This window comes from Dicentrarchus labrax, unplaced genomic scaffold, assembly GCF_905237075.1.
Source record: "Dicentrarchus labrax unplaced genomic scaffold, dlabrax2021, whole genome shotgun sequence".
NCBI classification, from domain to species: Eukaryota; Metazoa; Chordata; class Actinopteri; family Moronidae; genus Dicentrarchus; species Dicentrarchus labrax.
In genome coordinates, this window is record NW_026136709.1 from 9,316,305 (window position 1) to 9,335,153 (window position 18,849).

General features: G+C 41.9%; 2 protein-coding genes across 2 annotated transcripts in view; one reads left to right on the forward strand and one right to left on the reverse strand.

The window, feature by feature from the left end:
• Positions 1-6,828, forward strand: part of bmp6 (bone morphogenetic protein 6) — a 43,079-nt gene extending 36,251 nt beyond the window's left edge. The window contains exons 5-7 of the mRNA XM_051411509.1: positions 3,846-3,922; positions 5,683-5,793; positions 6,278-6,828. Coding sequence (XP_051267469.1) covers positions 3,846-3,922; positions 5,683-5,793; positions 6,278-6,427 — 338 coding nt within the window. The 3' untranslated portion in view covers positions 6,428-6,828. The remainder of the gene's footprint in view (positions 1-3,845; positions 3,923-5,682; positions 5,794-6,277) is intronic.
• A 1,221-nt stretch (positions 6,829-8,049) lies between these two features.
• Positions 8,050-17,051, reverse strand: txndc5 (thioredoxin domain containing 5). The gene is made up of 10 exons (XM_051411510.1): positions 16,679-17,051; positions 15,261-15,413; positions 14,648-14,753; positions 14,446-14,542; positions 13,545-13,660; positions 13,004-13,090; positions 12,403-12,561; positions 11,698-11,780; positions 11,175-11,304; positions 8,050-10,379 (listed from the first exon to the last, which is right to left on the reverse strand). Exons 1-10 carry the CDS (start codon positions 16,861-16,863, stop codon positions 10,257-10,259), a joined length of 1,239 nt encoding a protein of 412 aa, XP_051267470.1. The 5' UTR covers positions 16,864-17,051; the 3' UTR covers positions 8,050-10,256.
• Positions 17,052-18,849: the final 1,798 nt, after the last annotated feature.

Genomic DNA, 18,849 nt, shown 5'->3' on the forward strand with positions numbered 1-18,849 from the left:
TTATTCCTCTTAAAGAGCCCCACAGACTGTAAATGCTGATGGCTTTGAAGGCCAAGAGGTGCAAGGAAAATGACTTGTGTGTAGATGCGTGTGTGTGCGTGTGCGTGTGTGTGTGTGTGTGAGAAAGAGGGGAAACTGGAGTATGTTGCTAAATAGTATACCTTGTGCTGAACAGCATACGGCAAAGCAGGGTATTCTTCTAATATGTGTTAGTATTCACATTTGAACAATTCAGCTAATAATGTGACACTATCTCAGTATGTTATCCAAAATGTGTTAAAGCCTTTTCATTTACCGCTCCATGCGCAGTGCACAATTAATTCTTCTAACAAATAGAAGTATACAGTGTTAGTTTGAAGGTATTGGAACATTTTATTTTGATACAGATACAGTTTTTCTGTCTCAGCACGATGAATCAAATGAGATGGTTGGAGTTTTCCACCTTGCCCGCAACCGTAGACGCCTTGTGAGGAACTATATTAACAGCTACTGGTGCAGAAGTCCGCCTAGTGTGCAGCCGGCTTCATTCACCCTCCTACATGGGCTCTGATTTGACCCGAAGCTGAATGTCACGCACCATAAACTAGACCTGGATGAAGGAGCAGGGGGTCTCTGAGTGTGTGTATATAATATGGCCGCATGCAGTTTGAGGCTGTGTGTATGTCATGGTACAGTGCATTACTTACAGAGACATGGTGACTGGCACAAAAATAGTTATTATATTGTTCATTACTGACTCATACATCTCTATACATGAATTGTATGAAAGCCTTGTCATCTTATAATAGTCTAATGTGTCAGTTCCTCGTTCTATAAACATCACCTCAAGTTCATATCAGGTCAGCCAATTCACTAAGCCAATCCGCTTAGTTCTTTCAATGGCACTTTTCTTCCGTCCTTGGATGTTTCCTGTATATAAACACTGTACACACTGCAAATGTGCCTTACAATGCAAGAAAAAACATGCTCTTTGCTGTAATAATTATAGGAAAATCAGCAGAATCCTGCAGCAGCTGGTCTAGGACCAGCCTGTTTTCTCATTTGTGAATGCCTCCATACAGTAAATCTGTTAGATCCGAGTGCTCTCTGCTGTTAAAGACTATGGCAGGTCAGTCAGTCCACAGGGAGGCAGGACGAGCACATTTTACCTGGTCTCCATGTGTATCTTCTGCGCACACACACTTAGACACACAGATGTACACGGAGCACAAGCATGTACATGTGCACCCACAAAGATATACACACCGGCAAACACACACACACACACACACACACACACACACACATATAAACAGTGTATTTCCAGATTAGCAGACACCCAGTGAACTGGCCTTCCTATTGGGAAGGAAGGAACCCTAAACTGGGGAAACACCTGACTGTATTTGATGGTTACGGATGGCCATTTGACCTCACTCCGCAACCGCCTGTGACCAGTCTCACCTTCCATTTCCTGTCTCTTGCTGAATTAATGCGTCCACTCAGACACATTCATGTCTCTATTGTTGTTCTTGTTTAGGGAAAATTTAGACCACAATTGATCTGCATCTGATTTGTTTGATGACATCTGAAAACCAAATTAGAACAGTATCTGGGAACATTTTTATGCACTATACAGACTGTAAACTCCATTAACCTTTATAAAATCAAATCTTCTTAAGTTCCCTTAAACATAGTGAGTTATACACTAATCCTTATGAGAGCCCTATAAGCCACTATAGACATTTCTTGTATTATTTTAGATGCTGTCTGGTAGATGCTCTTACACAAAGTGCCTTATTATTATACAGCACCTGCACATTATTAGCACAGGTGGTAGAAACTGCAGCCCAAACTCCGGCAGTGTCAACGCCATGCTCTACTTAGCCCCCCTCTCTTTTCTCGCTCTTTCTGAGTCCTCTCTGTCTATTTTCTCTTTCCCTCTCTTCTCATTTACTTCAAGCTGAGATGAATCCAAGTGACAAGTCCAACTGGCTCTCCCTCCGTCCCCCGTCCCCCCCTTCTGTCTCTTTTTTCTTATACTTGAGAGGAGTCCAGCTAAAACACACGGGTCTGGGCAGTGCGGTCAGTGCGTCTGTTCAAAATGAAATTTGATGTGATGATGAAATCTTAATGCAACTAGCACGGGCAAATTTAAGTGACAACTCTGCCTTTTAATGGGTGGCTAAGTGGATTTGGCTGTTAAACAGATAAACATCAGGTCATTTGTGTGTGAGTGTGTATTTGTTTACGTACTGTAAGTGCCAGTGGTAATGAATGATACACGCAGAGATGTAAGGACATCAATGACCCTTACATAATTGTTTGTATATAGTGTGTGTGTGTGTGTGTGTGTGTGTGTGTGTGTGTGTGTGTGTGTGTGTGTGTGTGCTGTCTCCGTCTCCAGCTGACTAACCACGGTTGCTGTTGGCGAGTTAGTGAGGTGAGTGGCTGGGTGGTGGCTGTGACTGAGTGACAAATCCCCGTCTGCAGTCTGACTCACTCGCTCTCTTTTTCCCTGACACACACACACACACACACACACACACACACACACACACTCTCACACACACAATTTTTCCTCACATTTATTAAGAGCTTGTCTACATATTATATAGCAATTGTTTCTTGTAAATGTTGCAACTACAGTAATGTGCTGCTCATTTCTGGGGCCCTCTCTATTTATTGCAGAAGAGAGACAAATCACCACGTTTGAATGGCCTGACAGAATAAGTGGCTACCCCAAACCGGCTGACGTTGCAATGAGCAAATCTGAAAAAAGTAGCAAATGGCAGTTTTGGTTGTGAGAGCCACTTGCACATAGTGTCAAAGCTGTAAATAGTTTTTGTTTTTTGCAATGTGTAAAGTAATTGTAGACTAAATATCTTAAGCACTTACTCCATTTGCCTAAACATGGAATCAGAAACCAGTATCGTAGCCCTAATGACAAGTGGCACAAAAAAAGGCAACCACTAGAAGGTCCTCTGCCAAAACAGTTGGTTAACAGTTTTATAATTAAACAATGACCAACTACAATTAAAATCTCTTACGGGCTTGTGGCTGGGGTACTGCTTAAAGCCATCGTGGGGCCAACAAGGAGCCAAACGTAGTTTGCTTTTGTGGGCGTTAAGGGACCACCGTTACACCATGGGTCATCCTGGATGAAGCTCTTCTGAAAATACGGGACTAACTAGTGCCTCAGCTTTCTTTTTTCCCTCTCATTGTCTTTCACTGGGAAGGCTTGTGAAGAAAAAAAAAACATAATACCAACAATAAAGTCAATGAGGCAAGACAGAGAAAGTGAGCGAGAGAGAGCCCTTGAAACGTCAGTGGAAAGTCGGTGTCACCGCCTTGACTTCAGCGCGGTGACCGGTGCCAGCAATGACCTCCTCGACTGTGAAAAACCAAACCTATACCTGGGACCGTCTGCAGCCAGCCCGCCCCACTGCTGCAGAGTGGAACGGAGATAATTAAGTCCAAACTGCAGAGCAGGAGAGTCCATAAACACAATTGTCACTCTGTCACCACTTGCGCTCATGCCAAGCAATATTTGAATGCTGATGAATTCAATTAGGCAAACGTTCAGACGTATTAGACAGCAGATGAATGTGAAGCACGTACAGCGCAGTGACCGCTGTCATGAGCATTTGTGCCTGTGCTCCGGTCTACGCCCTTGCATGCGTCTCCACCCAGTGCATTACACGAGGCGGATTGTGTTATTCTTCTGCTCTCAGATTCTGAATGCAATGCGTCACTTTCATGAGGTTTAATTGGGATATTTAAAAAAATAAAAAAAAAAAAATTATTTACCCAGGGAAGGCTTTTTTGCTGACTGTGTTTTACCGTTGTCGTCTGTTTTTCTGTTGCAGATTACAACAGCAGTGATCAGAAGACGGCGTGCAGAAGACATGAGCTCTACGTCAGCTTCAGAGAGCTGGGCTGGCAGGTAGTGAACATTTTCTTATTCAGTGCATCCACACAAGCACTTATACACATGTGTGGTGAACAGGTAAGGTAGTATTCTTGCAGTCTCTGATAGTCTAATCCATGTTTACTGGCAGCTTGATACTGTACTGAATGTAGAACAATTTAAGAGGCTAACACAAATAAAACTGACTTTGAAAGATGGCTCACTCAGGATCCATAAACACACAATGTAGGGATGATTGTGGACTTCTTGCATAATTAATATTCTCTATATACACATACAAGTCCAGCAGGCACAAAAAGAGTTTACAGAATTACAGAAAAGGAGTAAAATGCACACATTATATTCAATGGGCAATAGTAATTGAACTTAAGGACCTAGGTATCAATAATAAGTCAACCCTACATCAGGTGTATCAAGTAGCTACTTCTTTTTTTAAAGGCTTTTTGGGGGCTTTTTATGCTGTTATTTGAGGGACAACACAGAGCAAGATAGGATGTTTTAAGATAAGTGTCTTAATAGTGGCTTAGTCAAAATCTCCACTTATTGAAGGCCTGACAAATGGGTCAAGTTTATTTCCTTCCTCAGAAAACACGTTATATCCATGTTTACTAGTTTGCAGTCTTGTCTTTGGTGGCATTTGTGAATTATGTTAGTACTTGCTAAACCTACAGGTCTAAAAAATGTGGTGGACCAAACGTTTTTACCATTAACGAGTCATTTAAGTCATACTTTTCATACTTTATAAACACAACTGAAGCCTCATGCTTTGTACGTGTGTATGTGTACGAGCAGTGATGGATTGGCCGTCTGGAAATTTGGCAAATGCCAGAAGGGCTGCCTGACTATGGACCGCCTGGGCCACGGGGTCCACCCTGCGGGCCCCTTGAGCACCCCGTTATGCAAAAACAAGTGCAAGAGAGATGCATCGCCGTGAACCGACCTATCACAGCCTGGATGGGGCGGGACATTACAGTCCAGAGCCATTTTTCATTCCCAGTCCATCACTGTGTGTGTGTGCGTGTGTGTGTGTGTGTGTGTGTGTGTGTGTGTGTGTGTGTGTGTGTGTGTGTGTGTGTGTGTGTGTGTGTTTGTGTGTGTTTATGTGTGTTTATGTTTACCAGGAGACAGAGTGAAGAAGATATAAAGGGGCAAAGTTACGTACATCCTTCCAAACAAGCTGTGAAATGTTAACACAGCACTGACATCTAGAGGGAGACTGCCAGCACACTCTCTCTCTCTCTCCCTCTCACTCACTCACTCACTCACTCACTCACTCACTCTCACACTCACACTCACACACACTCACACACACACACACACACACACACACAGGAAGGGAGCTGGACAGACAGAAGTGAGAAGAGAAAGACAGAGGGAGATTACTGACACAGACCGGAAGGCACACTAGATAAAAACACCAAAACAAGTAAGAAAGAGGTAAAACATGCAGACAATTTGTCAGAGCTAAACAGTAAGACACACAGAGGAAGGAAGGAAAGAAGAGAGAAGTATTGCTTCCCTGAGCGATTCCGCAGACAGGAGCGTTTGAGCAGGGATCTGTCCTCAGAGACGAGGTTAACACTGAATTTACCAGCAGGAGTCAGGTGGGCAAGAACCAGATAACCTTTCTGCCGTTCCAAAGCAAAAACATACAGTTCTACCTTTCTGATCGACTAGTTATTAACATATAAAGATATTTTATATACTTGATATGATTGATAGTATGTGGTCTGGCTGTACTGCTTTTTATGCTTACTGTCATGTGTTTCTTTAAGGATTGGATCATTGCTCCCGAAGGCTACGCAGCCAACTACTGTGACGGAGAGTGCTCATTCCCCCTTAATGCCCACATGAACGCCACCAACCACGCCATCGTACAGACACTGGTAAGACAAACCCACAGGAGTTTACCATGCTCAGGATATTCTTAACCGGGTGTAGGAGAAGTTGTTTTAAGTTGTTTTCACCCCCTCCCTGCCGGGTCTTTGGTTCAGTTGCTCTGAGGGATTTAGCAGCAGTGCAGCAATGATGCAACGAGAGTTTTAAATGACAACAGTTAGAGTTCCAAAATTATTTTTTTTATTTTCAACAGATGTATTCATCACTCTTGTGTGTGAGTCTTAAAATATTTTAGGGTTTTAAGATCAATATATATACATTGTATTCCAGTAACTGCGAAACACAATTAACTTAAAGGGGCACTCCTCTGATTTTACATGTGAAAATAAGTTCCTTTATCACGAAGAGTACCAGTAAACTGTGATGGCCATATTAAAGTCTGAGAAAATCTTTTCTTGAATGGAAACAATGCTGCAGGCCAATTTCAGATTGAACGTAAAACAGGCTTTAAGAACTTCCTTTGACTTCCAGGTGCACCTGATGAACCCTGAGAACGTACCGAAGCCATGCTGCGCCCCCACCAAGCTCCATGCCATCTCAGTGCTCTACTTTGACGACAACTCCAACGTCATACTGAAGAAATACAAGAACATGGTGGTACGTGCCTGCGGCTGCCACTGACACCGGCGTCGAGGGCTGAAAAAACGCTCAATTCGAGTTGAGAGAAAGTCGGGTCGGCAAAGGGCTGCGACTCCTGAGTGACGTTGACCTCAACTAGACACCAGCTTCCTGCCCAAAATCCTCAGCCTGCAAGGAATGTCCACCCTGAAAGATCATTACCATGTTCTTTTCCAATAATCTTGGACCGTTCGAAACATTCATCAAACTAAGAGGGGACCATTGCAAAAAATGGCACCAAATGGGTGTCATCCAATAGGCAACTTCACCCTACTCCAGTGTTGAGCCACCAAGTTGTCACCTTCTCCATTAGCTGCGGAGTGGAGTCTTCACTTCATGGGTCTGCAACTGAGGGAATGACTGTGTGTGTGTGTGTGTGTGTGTGTGTGTGTGTGTGTGTGTGTGGGTGGTGTGTGTGGGGGAGGACGGAGTGTTTAAGTTCGTATATTATGTTTATGGAAGTGTGTGTATGAACGCCTGAGAGGCTACTGCACCCTCCACCTCACTGAGAGGGGGAGGGCATAACTGTTGCGGGACCAGTCCGAGCGCTGCTTTCCTTCCCTTTCTCCTCTCCGACCCCAAAAAAAACAAAAAACATATGGTGGATCAGTTCTCAGAAGAGGCTCGAATAATTACTGACCAACAACTTCTCTGCATTGCGTGACCCCGGAGAGTCGACTCAGTGTTATCACAGCACTGAAAACCAACAGTAGTCAGTGACAACACCTGGTCAAATGACAGAAAATGTGTATAAATGGTTTGAGTGAGACGGGAAAATATAAACCTAATTTCCTTTACAGTGCAGATGTTAACTCAAACAATCCTCTACTAAGTAAATGATATATTGGAGTCAGTAGATTCATATTTCCTTCCTCTTTCCTAATGTATTTTCTTCTCAAGCCATATTTGCCCTCCTAAAATATAATATGGACTGAACCAAAGTGACCGCAGGCTATTTTAGTAGTGCACTGCTCCAAATATCCCCTCCGTGTCAATATTTGCCGGGCTCACGCTGAGCTGCGATTCACCAGGCTGGTTCAACGTGATGCATGTTGTGGCTAAACTCGTGTTTTTCTCCAAAGAACCGAAGAATACAGCCTTATCCCTCCGACATACCGCAAATGGCCATTTCCATGTTGCTGCGCTCGCAAAGTTAACAAACGCTTCCACCCCTGACAACCCATCAAGAGATTGTGGAAAAAACATCCAGCGAGTCAAAAACAGCCGGCAGAACCGTTTTCTGTGCCAGCTTTCTGAAATTAGCCCTTTTGGTTCTTCTACTCTGAGGGTAAAAGATTTGTTACAATTTGTGTCCAGTGGCAATGTCTTTCCAATTGAAAATGTTACTGTGAGCTTTGAATGACATGGAGTTTTATTTTAGAGAACATATTTTAATGATAAACTAATACCAACAAGAATCAAAATACCTTATGTGCCTAACCAATCATAAATTACAAAATATACCTCTGGTAAGCTGCTGTTTACATTTGTGATCATGTTTAGACTGTTTTTTTTGTAAATACTTGTACATTCTCAGCTTATTTATTGCACCTTTTATTAAAAAGAAAAAAAATCACATACCTTATTAACAGAGACAGATGCAAGAACAAAATGAAAATACAAACTTATTTTTGAAAAAAATTTATTATGAAATCTCATGTTACAACTTGCCATTATTCACTCTTTTTTTGTACAAAATCCATGGGTAGTGCACAACCCGTGACTCACAAGGAAAAAAAAAAAAAACACTTCTGTCAGTTCCTTTGACCATGTGCTATCCATAAAAACTTTTACTGACAAAAAAAACTGCTGTGTGTCTGTTTGTGTACCTGGGTTTAGACAATAAATTGTGCCCTGCATCACGCAGCACATTCTTTTCACATAACCTGGGTCAAAGAGCATTTGCAGTGTAATGGGCACGATCAGCTGGGTGAGGTCAATCACAGAAAAGTGTGCTGAAGGGAACTTTTATTAGCAAAAACTGCAAATGCTATTAGAACCGGGCCTGTGACGGATTACATATTCTTGGCCTTTGACTGTTGGATTTGTGGGTTGATGTTTATGGTACAGTATACAGCAGACTAAAGATGATTTCAGTTTGAATGATTCATCTCACCAGTGGTTATAATCAAACAGTGGGAAATTAAAACCAGCCACCAGCCAAATTATGATTTATTTTGGTTGCATTAGGAAAATAATGCTACTTCTCCACATCATTTTACTGATTAATGAGACTCAGAAACCAGCAGCTGGTGAGGCTGCACATTACCACCAGATCACCCCACTTTCCATTTAACTTAAACTATACACAACTAAAACTATTAATCCTTAGTTTTTGGTGCCTAAAGCTATCGAGTTCACAGCATAGGTTTTCCACTGTCAGAAATTGTGACATCTAAGAACAGAATTTGGGACCAAAAGGTAAGAATAGATCACAATCATAGTCAGAAAGGTGATATGATGCTAGCCTGACCCTGAGCTGCAGTAAAATGTCTGTCAGGTCCAACCTCACAAATATTATTACAAAAATATCCACCTGCAGAAGTAGGCTTGTAAACGCTCTGATGAAACCTATTCTTTCTTTGTAAGACCACGGGGAGAACAGTGCCAGAGATGCACAACATCCTGAACTTACACTGCAAGTTTAACCCTCAGTACTGGCTCCACATGTCCGCTTCCACTCCACTTACAGGTTCCCAAATCCTTTAAACATGGGTCTGGCCTGAGAGATATAGCACACTTTACATTCACACTTCTTGTACTACAAAAGGATCAAACGTAGAGCCAGTTTTAGAGAGATTTAAATCCAATCCGCAGTATTAACTGAGCTGCATCTGATGGGTGTTTCTGAATAAACAAAACAGTGAAAACTGAAGCAGTAGTAACTCTAAAGACGTTCAGTGGTGGAGAAATGGGGCAACATGGTTCAGGCCTAAGACCCTGAATACTAGGAAGAGTAGAGAGGGATGGCTGAATGAGATCACAGGAGTTAGAAAACGGGCAAGATCCATACTTGTGATGTGTAGTTTACCAAGCTTATCTGGTTGTTATTTCCAAAAGTTAAAAAAAATCTACCTCATGAAGAGGAAATAGTCATGTCCATGTGCCACGACTCCTCTGTTAGACCTGTGTTAGTCCTAGACTCCTGTGTTAACAACGATGCCTCTGTCACAACTCCTTCTAGTCGGCAGGGCGTTTCCCTGAGAGTTAAGTTAGATAGGCCATCACTGGCATGGATAGAAAACACCCTCAACTTAACACTCAACTTCACATTTGGGTGACACAAAGTTCTGACTGACAGTACCGTAACATTAATGGCTTATGATTTAACAACAAATCCCATATATAAAATTTAGCATTTAGAAAAAAAGAAGTAAATGGCTACAGAAGTTCATCAGAAACAATTGATTTCTTTAACAGACAGAAACTGGGACATCTGTCCTTACCCTTTTAATAAACAACAGTTTTTATTTGTGCAAGGAATTCTGGTTCTGATTGATTGAGCAGTGCTTGCAAAGTGGTTGTCAGACATATTACTTCATTTGTAGACCCAACCAAATGATAGTTTTCTCCCTGTTAGGAGATTTAAGGTTGGGCAACAGCAATGAGAAATACATTCACATCCAAAACACTCTACTGAATCATTCTGTCCTTGAAAAGTGGAGAGAGAACAGACTACAGTCTGTCATTGGCTGACTCTTGTCTGAAGAGATCCCAAGTGGAGAGAGAGATAGAGAGAGGTTTGGTTACTGTAGGAGAGAGAGTGGTGTCCTACTGGCCAGTTATGCAGTGTGGGCGAGCAGAGTGGTGGAGAGTGGAGTGCTGACCGTTTCTACAGCTCGTCTCTCGCCTGCCTCATCACAAAGCCGTGCAGGCTCTCCAAGTCCCGCCCGCCATGATGCTCGTCACCCTGCACACCCGCCCTGAAGACGATCAAAGTGGGGTAACCTCGAACCTGAAGAGGAAAGACCAGTGGTTTATTTCATGTGCTTTATTTTTCTAAACCCTTCAATTTGTCAAATTGCCCCAGTGTTGACACTGTTCTGTCCACCAAACTTTATTAAAAAATAGTCATGACTTTAGAGATAGTTGACTAACAGACAGAGCCCGTGTCCTCTCGGAGAGAGGTAATGTTAAAGAGTTAAGATTACAGTGGCATGTGCAGTTTTATATGAGAAGATATCTTAAATATATAAAAAGGGCCACATTTTATGACAGTGAATCTTCAGACAGATAACTGAACTGTGGATCTTGAACTGTGACGCAGCAGTACAACGTGCATTGTATACAATGATCCATTTCATTTCGAAACAGTAAACAAAACTGAATAGTGATGGGAAGTTCAAGACCTTTACTTTTTAAAGATTTAAAGTTATTGATCTTTTTATTACTTTATTGTTGTGGGTTAGTTTGTGTGTGTAATGTCTTCACACACTTTAATTTTAAAGCCTTGTCAAAATTCCATAATGCACTGGACTTTCCTCTCAATAACATCATTCAGACATCCAATTGAATTTTACCCATGTGTAAAATCTGTGGCATCTAATTAAAGTATGTGGCAGCCGTACTGTTTTATGGCTCTGCGGTAAAACCCCCATCTTTGCTTTATTACATCCTGTTCAACACACTTAATCCTGAAGAAATAAAAAGGCTGACAGAAGGGTATGTGAGACAAAGAGATAGAGAGTGCTACATGTTCAGTTTAGATGGTGTCTTACAGTATAAATTGAGGATGATTGAAGATACTTACAGAGTACTTGTTGCAGAGTGTGCGCTCAACAGTGCAGTCCACTTTGGCTATCTTGACGTCCGTGAGGCCGGAAAACTCCTTCTTGGAGAGATCCTCCCACGTTGGAGCGAGGTTCTTACAGTGACCACACCTACAGTTGACAGCAGGATAACACAGGACTTACATCACTTAAACTGAACTGAGAAATTACTGCGCGACTGTAATGTTTGTGTTTGAAGTAAGACTAACTACTTTTCCAATGTATAAATGTGTTTATATTCAAACTCCTTTGCAGGCCCAGAACTGTACAGAAGTAATTTGAACCAACTCATGGAAGTGTAGTATTATATGATGTGCTGCTTATACTGCCACTTCCACTGATGCAGCTAGTGCAGCAGAGTCACATATAAAGCTACATTCAAGAAGAGGCTAGAGGCTGGAACTTAACAAGGAACAGAACCTTAAAGATGTGAAATATAAAACAGAACTATTATATTTACAGGCTAATTAGTATATTTCTTTAATATCTGAATGACGATCTTACCATGGAGCGTAGAACTTGATGAAGGTGATGCCCTTGGCCACAGTCTCGTCAAAGTTGTTCTCTGTGAGGGTCAACACGCCGGACTGCAGAGAGGAAAGAAACTGATATTTAACTGTGCTGATTCAATCATTTTGTATACAAGCAGCTACGAGGTGGGTTGCAATGCCAATTTTAGTGTCCCCATTCATGTCCACATAACCTCATTAAAAAACACTTACAAAACACTGCAGGAAATAGCTAGCCCAACCATAATTGCTGGTTGAGAGGCACATAGCGGAGTGGGTGCTTAGAGAGCTTTATGAATATGCAGGTAAAGATGGCTGCCATATGTTTGGTCCAGCCTAATCAAACATTAGTGGTTGTACTGTATCATAACATGATTGTACCCCCGACCTTTGCAGCTGTTAATGCAAAGCAGATTCCCAATGAAAGAAGTCATTATAATATGGGCTGTAATGCTTCTGTAGCCTGGTTGGACACACGCATGCAATACATGATATTGTTAAAGCCATGTTAGAATCAGCATGTAGTATCAAGTATGGTGTCTAAGGCCTTTCAAGTGTCCTGGCAAAATCATTAAAACACATTAGAGCCAACTGAAGAATGGACACCTGCTCAACAGGCACTGTAGCAATCTGAAGGCCCATGATCATAACCTCTGAAAAGCATCCCACCACATTATGTACATTTGTTGTTCCCACCCACCTTTACTTCCTCTTTGGCTGGCTCATCAGTGAGGATCTCGTTTGCTTTTTGCTCCTCGCTTGGCTCCTGGTCTTGGTCCTCAGCAACGGCAGCCTTCAGCTGGTTGTCCACAAAGTCTTTGAAAGAGTCCAGGTCTCTTTTTCCTTTGTACTGGTCTGTCTACAAAAAGATGCACACACAAGAATTAAAACCTTACTGTTATCACAAATCACAAGTAATTAGTAGGTTATTTGAATCATACCTTCACATAGTCAGTTATCCCACTGTCATATGAAGATTTGTTTGAAAGATTTTTACCTATGGACCCACCACTGACACTTTTTCACACCCTAAGAATACAACACATAGCAACACCAAATACTACGTGTGCCTTTCTATAAGCAAATTTAGTTTCAGCTGCAGTGGCATCAATGTAAACATCATCTGTTGTGATTTTTTTACTATTTGTTCATGTATTTAATGATCCCAGCATGATGTAATGTCATGTACAGTTTGCAGTAAAAGTTAGAGGGTGTTGATGAGAAACAACATGACAGCCACAGTGGCAACAGGTCAGATGATGATGCAGTCAAGCTGTAGCAGTCCAAAACATCTTCCATACCTTCTGTCCGTTGTTGAAGAAGAGCAGCGTGGGATATCCCCGTACACCGTTCTCAGAGCACACCTCATAGTGCTGCGTGCAGTCCACCTAGGTCATAGATATATGAACATGTGTTATTAAACTACAGTAAATCATCAATGCAAACACAGAGCCTGCACATTTGCTTAAGATGTGTTTGTTTAATAACCCAGTATGCAAACAGGTAGCCTCTCATATGGCAAGCATCCTGTTCTGTCTAACAAGTATGACAATGTTGCTAGTGTAAGGGGACTTGGAATGAAGAGAGAAAATGGAGGACTGCTTTAACACTGCAATAACAGTGTTTGCTATTAAAAGTTTGTCACAAAGGGAGTTCAACTTATAGGATGGGTAATAGAAAACAAAAACAACAGAAAACTTATTTTTGTGTGAAGAAAGGCAGCAACCATTATTGCATTTGTTTTTAAACATGTCACTGTTTTATTGTTTTAATATCCGATTAATTATTTATGAGTAGCTGTATCACTAACATGTCAACCTGTGCACAGTCTGAAGGACCCACCTTTCCTATCTTGACATCATCAGAGTGCTCAAAGGTTGTGGCAAGCTGCTCCCAGGTTGGGGCCATGGCTTTGCAATGACCACACCATGGGGCAAAGAACTTGACAAAATGGGCACCTGAAGGAAGAGAAAAAGAGAAACTGCAGATAACTAGCCAGAAAATAAAACACAAATGGAAAACAAAATGAACATAAAATACATATAATAAGTAAGTACCAATTCTGTGTAGAATTCAGTGCTAAAGTTTGTGTTCAGATTTTAGATTTGATGAATTAATATAAAAATTTGATCCCACTACAAACTCAACATGACCTGCCGTAAATGAAAACATACACTTCTCATCCAGAGGTTATATGCAACCAATTACACAACGTTTATTGCAGCTGTTGCCAAGATGTGAAGGTGGGACCTATAAACACCGTTTTAAAAATGCCTATGTCATATCCTGCCTTTTTCGTCTCCAGACAAGAAATCATTTATTTTTCTTCAAAACCAAAACATTTCAACTTCAGCGCAGCTCAAGAGCCACAATTTCAGCGTGACAATTATCTTGAGCACTGTTTATTTTTGCAGTGGTTGTCTGAAAATCCAGAAAAGTGAGGTGACAGGAGACAAGTGTTGTACAGTTGGTTTGAGTTGAGCTGTGGACTGTGGCTCAGGTACTAGCGTTGAAATGTCAGTTATGTCAATCAAGGCAATGAAGCGTTTCCATTCTCTAACGAGGGATCCGGAAACACTATTTAGTGTGGTTGAAAACTGAAAGCACAACTGAAATTAACAGAAACTATTTATCTGTTGCAGGATGCAGCTGCTCAAATACACAAGATGAAGTTATCCGTTTGATTCGTACAGGTTAAACAGCACTTTCATGAAGAATTATAAATGTTCTAGGAGATCTTTACCTTTGGCTACGTGAGCCTTAAAGTTGAGAGCGGTGAGCTCATACATGCCCTGTTTGGGCTCTGGGGCTTTAGGAGGCTCCAGTTCAGTCTCTGGTTCCTGAAGAACACACAAGAACAAGCGTTTATGAACACCAGCGTTCTTGCACTGTAAGGGTCCACTGGTTTATTGCCTTTAGGCGTTAACTGAGTGAACACAACTCACTGTAGGCTCCTCCTGGAGTGTCTTTAGCATCCAGGTCTCCAGAGACTGCAGATCTCTGGGCCCCTGGTACTTAACTGCCTCCTGGTCTGGCTTAAACAACTTCAGCCTACACAAAAACAAGAAGTTTTGAATGGAATTAATTGTAGCAAGGCAGAGTGACAATTCAACTCTAAAGCTTACACAAGACAGTATACTGTAACTTAATGTCCCATGAGTGCACACACTATTTTCTTACTAGTCCAAATTGATCATCATTGCAAGCTCAGGGACTCCGTGATTTATTATATTATTGTTATAAAAGTTCTGTCAATCATTATCCAGTGACTGCTGTGTTTGCAGGTACAGTATGCAGTCAGCAACATCCAAGCTTTAAAAGGACGTCATTAAGATACACTGGCACAATATTCAACTACATGCAGGTCAATGTGTCTCTTCTCTGTCAATCAGTGATGGAAATATTTACTTCTATCTTGTAAGAGTTGTTTTTTATTCAAATGCAACATCCAGTGCATTATGTTATCAAACAATTTGTTTCAGTTATTGATCTAAAAATGTGAACTATCTGGGCATGTCAACAGCTTAATATGAATTGGCAAATTTGAGAATGACTTACGTGGGGTATCCCCTAACTCCATGGACATTGGAGCAGAACTTGGTGTCCTGGACGCAGTCTACTTTTACCACATATACCGGGGGCTCATCCATGCTGTTGTATTTGTCTGCTAGTTCATTCCATGCGGGCTGTAACCTCTGGCAGTGGCCACACCTGGAAACAATAAATACCATTAATGTACAACACATGTTATTCTTCAAGCTTTTACACATTTAATGCTTTGACCACACTTTCAAAGCAAATGTGGCATAACGTGCTTTTATAACCCACGTGATGAAGATGATAGAGAGGTTTATAGTGGCGTATCTAAGGTGTTATATTCTTGCGGGTGGAGGCCGACAACTGAAACATTTGATTTCTCCACTCTCCTCAGAATGAGTTATAATAAATAATAATAATAATAATAATAATAATAAGATTAATGGTGTTTGCTGTCCCAGAAAGCCACAAAGAGTGGTCCTTATTGAGATTACGGTCCCCTAATGAATACAGGCAAACAATGTGAATCCATGTCAGTGCAAAAGCTAACAACAGTCTCAGTGTCAAAGTCAGACATTTGAGTTGAAACCTGTTGATAACACTGCTTTGTTGCAGTAACAGGATATTTAGGCCAAAAGTAGAGAAGACAGAAAGACACTGCATGCAACTCTAAAGTTGCACAGACCATGTTAAGGGTATCAGACAAAGGTTTGGTCCTACAGATCCCAGTGGAAGATAACCGACATGTTAGTGTGCAGCCGTCGTCCTTATCTCCAGACACACTGTCTTTATCTCTCTACCTCTCGTTATCTGTATCAAATTGGACGATGATCGACTTGAGCTACTTTTATTGTATTGAACAACTTTTGTTTCGCATTAAGCAGACCCCCCCACCACCTCCTCAGGGACCCTTGAGGGTCCGTGGACCCTATTTTGGAACCGCTGACATAACATCAGTCAATCAGTGCGTGCCACGTAAGCGCAGCTCCACAAAGTGCAGCTTTGAACTGGGATTGACTTTATCTGCACTTACTGTGAATAAGCACGGCGTTTACGAACTGCATCCAATGGTTAAAGCCCTCCGTTCAACGCTCAGCACAACGTTTTTAATTAAATTCAAACAGCTAGTGAACTACTAGCCTTGTTAGCACCGAGGCCCTTGAGAAAAGTGCTCCAATCCACTAAACTGCAGTCGGCTAGCTGGTTATGCTAAGCTAACCACACCGGCTGACCAAAGGGAAGGGGCTAGGTAGCCAACTAGCTCGCCTGCTAGCTAGCTTGTGTGCTAACTTGCCGGTTAGCGCAGCTCCCACTCTATCAGACACTTTCTGCCCTCTATTTTCGGGGCAAACAGGGGGTGAAAGGAAAAGAGAAGGGCTATCACCAAACCATTTATTCAACGTCGTTTGGAAAAACTTGCCAACTAACTGTTCACTTACCATGGGGCGAAAAACATGACAAAGTGGGGTGCAGTGGGCACCGCCTCGTTGAACATCTCCACAGTGTACGAGTGCTTGGCATGCTCATCTTCTTCTGCATCGGCGTCGCACAACCCGCTTGCAAACAGTAACGACAAATAAATAAAACACAACATAAAAGGTGTGCAATTCAGTGCTGAGGCCATGGTGAAGCTCTCTCTCGGTGGGTGAACAGTGTCCCTGCTGGTGCGAAAAGAGCGACTCTTGGTGTACGCCCCTCCGACAGCCTCCGTTTAAAGGAATGTGGACTGTGTGGATGGGACGCTTGCAAATGGGGGATTCCTGCCAGTGCAGCTGGGCATGCAAACGGGACGTTGTGTAGATCTGTGGCAGCCCGCAGGCACTCTCTCCGTCCGACTTTAAGTGTCAGTCTTTGAAGAAGTATGGAAGCCTATTTGGTGAAAGCGACTTTACTGGAGGGGCGATAATGCATTTACTATATCTTACTAAAACTAAAGAAGTACATTATTCCTATAATGGGGTATGCAAGTATGCATGTGTACATTTGTTAGGAAATGTTAAAAAGTAATTAAAACATGAAAATAGGGCAAGATAAGATAACATAGAGAGATATAATAATTGCTATGTGTACTATAAAATACAGATTAAAGATAAATATATGAACAAACACAAATGCAGATAAGACTAAGTCAACCAAGTAACTTGCATTAAACATACACATAGTGATAATATTACATATAAATGTAAAGTAAGATACAAATGATAAACAAATATAAATGCAAATTGTGAATATTGCTGACACAGCCTAATGACAGAATGAACATTTAAATAATGGGGAGGGGTTGAATATCTGTATGGCCTGGGGTCTGTTGAGCAGGACTGAGACACTGAGCGTACTCCTCTGCCTGGTGAATGTGCTGTGCAGGGGTGGCATTGTTTATGATGAACATCAGGTTATTTATGTAGATAAGAGAATCCAACAATGTGACCACCACAGAGCCAGCTCTCGTCACCAGCTTGTCCAGCCACAGATTGTCCCTCTTTTTAAAGCCGCCACCACAGCATGGAAGAGAGCGCTGGCAACAACTGACTGATAAAACATCAGCAGTACCCCACTCTCCAGTCTACTGTTCAGCTGCAGCCTCTGGTACTTATAGGCCCCCCCCTCAATGGAGATCAGCCTGGTCCTCTGGAAGTCCACCACCTTCTATTTGGTTGTTGCAGATGGTTCGACCTGCGCCACGTCACAAAGTCCACTAGGTTCCTGTACTTGCCCTCCTGTCCACGCTTAATTCACCCAACAATCGCAGTGTCATCTGAGACCTTCTGCATGTGGCAAGAATCAGAGTTGAACTGGAAATTGGAAGTGTAAAGGTTGAATAAGACTGTAGTGTGCCACAGATCACAGTAGAGAAGCAGTCCCTCAGCCCACAACCATCTCCCAATGAGGTAGCACATGATCCAGGTCACCAGGTATGAGACCACTGTCAGCTTGTCTCTCGCTAAGAGGACTGTGTTGAATCCAGACCAGCAACTTCTGCTCCACCTTCCTTCTGTATGGCTCCTTTGCCTCTCACAGCTGGACCTTGAGTTCCCCCCGAATGCGCCTCAGCTCTGCCCAGTCTTTAAATCTTATTAAATCCTCCCTAAACATCCTCTTTGTCTTTGTTGAAGAAGTTCTAGACGTCACTAATGATCTATATGAACAACAGTATTGATAGTTGCAGCATTGTCACTCACTTCTCTGGGAAAATGTCCAGAAGGTTAAGAGGTCAAAGCTTTCACTGTAGAAAACCTACCAATACTTAAATGTTGAGCTCTAAATCCTATTAAAATCCTATTAGCATCAGTATTCTTGGTGCTGCATGCTGGAAATGGAGATTACACAGGTTTAGCTCATAATGACCATCAATGGAAATAGCTGATGATGATTTCCAGTGATTTGAACATATCCGGTAAATCTAAGCTGCAATTTTGTAAATGCCAATGCAGAAATACAGGCATTTATAGTTAGATGGTCTATATAGTTTCATAGACTGTGCCAACATCCAAAAACAATACAATACCTAACATTCAATCAGTTGTGGTGCCACTAGAATATAATTTATTAGCTTTTTGCTGTTAAAGCCACGTTTTTCCTATTGGAACCTAGAGTCTAACAATATAGGTTG

Bases quoted from the DNA above. Each gene is read 5' to 3' on its own strand.
- txndc5 (XM_051411510.1), bottom strand. From the start codon at position 16,863: ATGGCCTCAGCACTGAATTGCACACCTTTTATGTTGTGTTTTATTTAT. The intron at 14,543-14,647 runs GTGAGTTGTGTT...TGTGTTCTTCAG, and splicing joins CACTCCAGGAGGAGCCTACA to GAACCAGAGACTGAACTGGA. The intron at 12,562-13,003 runs GTATGGAAGATG...ATCTTTTTGTAG, and splicing joins TCTTCAACAACGGACAGAAG to ACAGACCAGTACAAAGGAAA.